At 40.4% G+C, this 2,847-nt stretch overlaps 1 protein-coding gene across 1 annotated transcript; it reads left to right on the top strand.

The window, feature by feature from the left end:
- The first annotated feature begins 303 nt into the window (after positions 1-303).
- On the top strand, positions 304-2,206 carry LOC110865738 (germin-like protein 5-1). The gene is made up of 2 exons (XM_022115060.2): positions 304-446; positions 1,668-2,206. The coding sequence occupies exons 1-2, from the start codon at positions 329-331 to the stop codon at positions 2,204-2,206; spliced, it is 657 nt and encodes a 218-aa protein (XP_021970752.1). The 5' UTR covers positions 304-328.
- The last annotated feature ends 641 nt before the right edge of the window (positions 2,207-2,847 follow it).

Raw genomic sequence — 2,847 nt, 5'->3', positions numbered from 1 at the left:
ATTGTGGCTTGTTGGCGTCTATTGAAAGCTCGGAACGAGAGAGTTTTTGCTCAAAAGAATGGGAACGCTGTAGAGTTAGTGGCGGACATTAAGTCCTTGTCTTATCTTTGGTTATGTAGTAGAGGTAGATTTGGTGGGGTGGATTGGAAGGGGTGGAAGTCTTTTGTTTTTTGGTGTGATGTAATTCTGTCTTGTGGGGTTCCCGTCTTGGGAATTCCCTTGGCTTGTGTGTTTTAATGAAATTTGCCTTAAAAAAAAAAAAAAAAAAAAAACAATATTCACACTCAAGTCATCCTTTTCTCCTTTCTGTAACAACCAAGATTTTCCTATGGCTACTTTTGATTACGGGTTGATGATCAGCATGATGATGACCATCTTCTTGGCTTCCTTTGTGTCTGCAGATCCTGATTTGCTTCAAGATGTTTGTGTTGCAGATCTTACTTCACGTACGTACTAATCCTATCTTTGTGTTTTTCAACCAGTGCGTCATACGATTATCATTATGAACAAACCCGTTTAGTTCTTTAGGTTCTTGAAGAAAATCCTGTTTTTCTGCTTCGTTTTTGAGTTATCTGATCTTCAAATTATTTGTCAAATAGTGTTACCCGGGCTTATAGCTTAGCGGTCATGGGAAGTGATGGAAGACCCCTGGCCGAAAGGTCAACGGTTCGATTCCTGATCCTGACCGGGTTTTACCGGTCCTGCACTGTCGTGCCTTCAGTCGGGTGTAGGGTCAAGTTTTCCCGGAACTGGTGGCTTGGTGGGCTAGGGGCTTCGTGCGTGCAGAATAGAGGCCGCCGCGAGTAACCTTTCAGCTATTGGGTGTCGCGTACGAAGTACCCTGCGTTTAATATGTTGGCCGTTCAAAAAAAAATGTCAAATAGTGTATGCGAATAAGGGTTGGAAAAGTCTAAGTCAATGACTTTTCTAGCTGTTATTTTCTTGGAATTTTTCATAGAGACCAAATTATTCATGGTTGTGAGATCGATAGTATCCTAATTTAATGTATGTCAAGCTGCTGAGTTTGATTTAATTAGCAAAAAATAACTTGTTTTAAGTTGTCATTTCTAACCTGATTGATAAATAGTTTTGTCATAGACGTAGATATTTAATTGTTTTTAAACATTTGTGTTACGGTTAACCTGTTTAATCAATCTATGTGATCAAACAGGTTAATCCGTCAACTGGTTTATAATTAATTTAACATGTTTACAACTTGATAACTAACAATTTACAAACTTGTACTTTAAGTAATTTGACTCGTTTAGGTATATCGTTTACATGGGTTGTCTTTGGGGTACAAGATTCTTTGATTTTCCAAATTTATGAATGGTTTATTTGACAAGAATAACTATAGAGTAGGGAACGTGGTGCATGTGTCGAAGTAACCAGTGGTAGTTGTCATCAAATTTTTTATTTTTTTTTCCTTTTGCATTTATGGTATTTTTTCTAATTTCTATTCGCCTTGGCGTATTAGCCAAAATTTTGTGTAGTATATGTATATTTTAAAAAGAAAGCAACATATATGGCTAGAACATATATAACATGTATTAAGATTAAATGAAAAATTAAATCTTGATCTTATCAATTATTGTAAAAATTATCTGTTTATTAATAATTAAAAGACGTAACAATCTTGATCTTATCAATTATTGTAAAAATAACAGGTGTAAAAATAAACAGGTTCGCTTGCAAAAGCAATATATCACCTGATGATTTCTTCTTCGCGGGGTTAGCAAAGCCGGGGCTAACTAACAACACCTTCGGTGCAACCGTTACACTAGCCACTGTCCAACAAATTAAAGGAGTAAACACCCTGGGGGTATCCATGGCTCGCGTTGATTATGCACCCGGGGGTATCAACCCACCGCACACACATCCACGCGCCACTGAGATAGTGTTTGTGCTCGAAGGCGAATTGGTTGTTGGGTTCATCACCACAGAAAATAAACTCTTCTCCAAGACCATTAAGAAAGGTGAAATCTTCACATTTCCTAGAGGTTTAATTCACTTCCAAATAAACAACGGGAAAGTTCCTGCTGCCGCTCTTGCTGCCTTCAACAGTCAGTTACCGGGAACCCAACGGGTGGCAAATGCTTTGTTCGCCTCATCTCCACCGGTGGATGATGTTGTGTTGAGTAAATCATTCCAAATTGGAACTCAAGAGGTTGAGACAATTAAGTCCAAATTTGCTCCAAAAAAGTAAAATATTAAAGGACACAGCTATCCATTATGGGTTTTCAAGTTTCTATTTGTTTTATTGTTTTGGAATAATGGGTTTATGACACTGAAGGGGTATGGTCTCAGATCTCGCGTCAGCATCGACCGCGAGTGACCATTACCCTTATCAAAACCCCCACCAGCTAACAACCTACTTGTGCCCATGCGAGAACGCGTCGACACAAGGGTTGAATCCAATCTATCTAGTAACGAAGGAGGACTTACATGGAACATGAGAACGGTAGAGTGATGCGACATAGCATCACATCTGGTGTATGAAAACGGAAGTATTCACAGCGATGCGGCCTCGCACCGCGTACAGTGAACACTTCTATCAATACAAGGAAGCCTTACCTTAGGCGTAGAATAAGATGAACGTAACGATGCGGCTGGCACAGCATCATATGGGCATTTTCGTCACGATAAGGGATGCAGGCAAACAGTCTCCGCGGACGACGATGCGGCTAGCACCGCATCTCGCGTATTTCTTGATCACAAGCAGGAGACACGGTAACCTCAGACGTTACCGCATGCAGCGACGCGGCTTGCACCGCATCCTATGCACTCAACAAGTGGGACTGACACCACAGTGCAAGTGGCACCAATGGCAGTTACCTGTCAGAGCTA

Source organism: Helianthus annuus, chromosome 6 (assembly GCF_002127325.2).
Source record: "Helianthus annuus cultivar XRQ/B chromosome 6, HanXRQr2.0-SUNRISE, whole genome shotgun sequence".
Lineage (NCBI taxonomy): Eukaryota > Viridiplantae > Streptophyta > Magnoliopsida > Asterales > Asteraceae > Helianthus > Helianthus annuus.
This window is presented reverse-complemented; position numbering and strand designations above follow the sequence as displayed.

Coding starts and splice junctions, on each gene's coding strand:
- LOC110865738 (XM_022115060.2), top strand. CDS start 329: ATGGCTACTTTTGATTACGGGTTGATGATCAGCATGATGATGACCATC. Junction 447..1,667: donor TGTTGCAGATCTTACTTCAC/GTACGTACTAAT, acceptor TAAAAATAACAG/GTGTAAAAATAAACAGGTTC.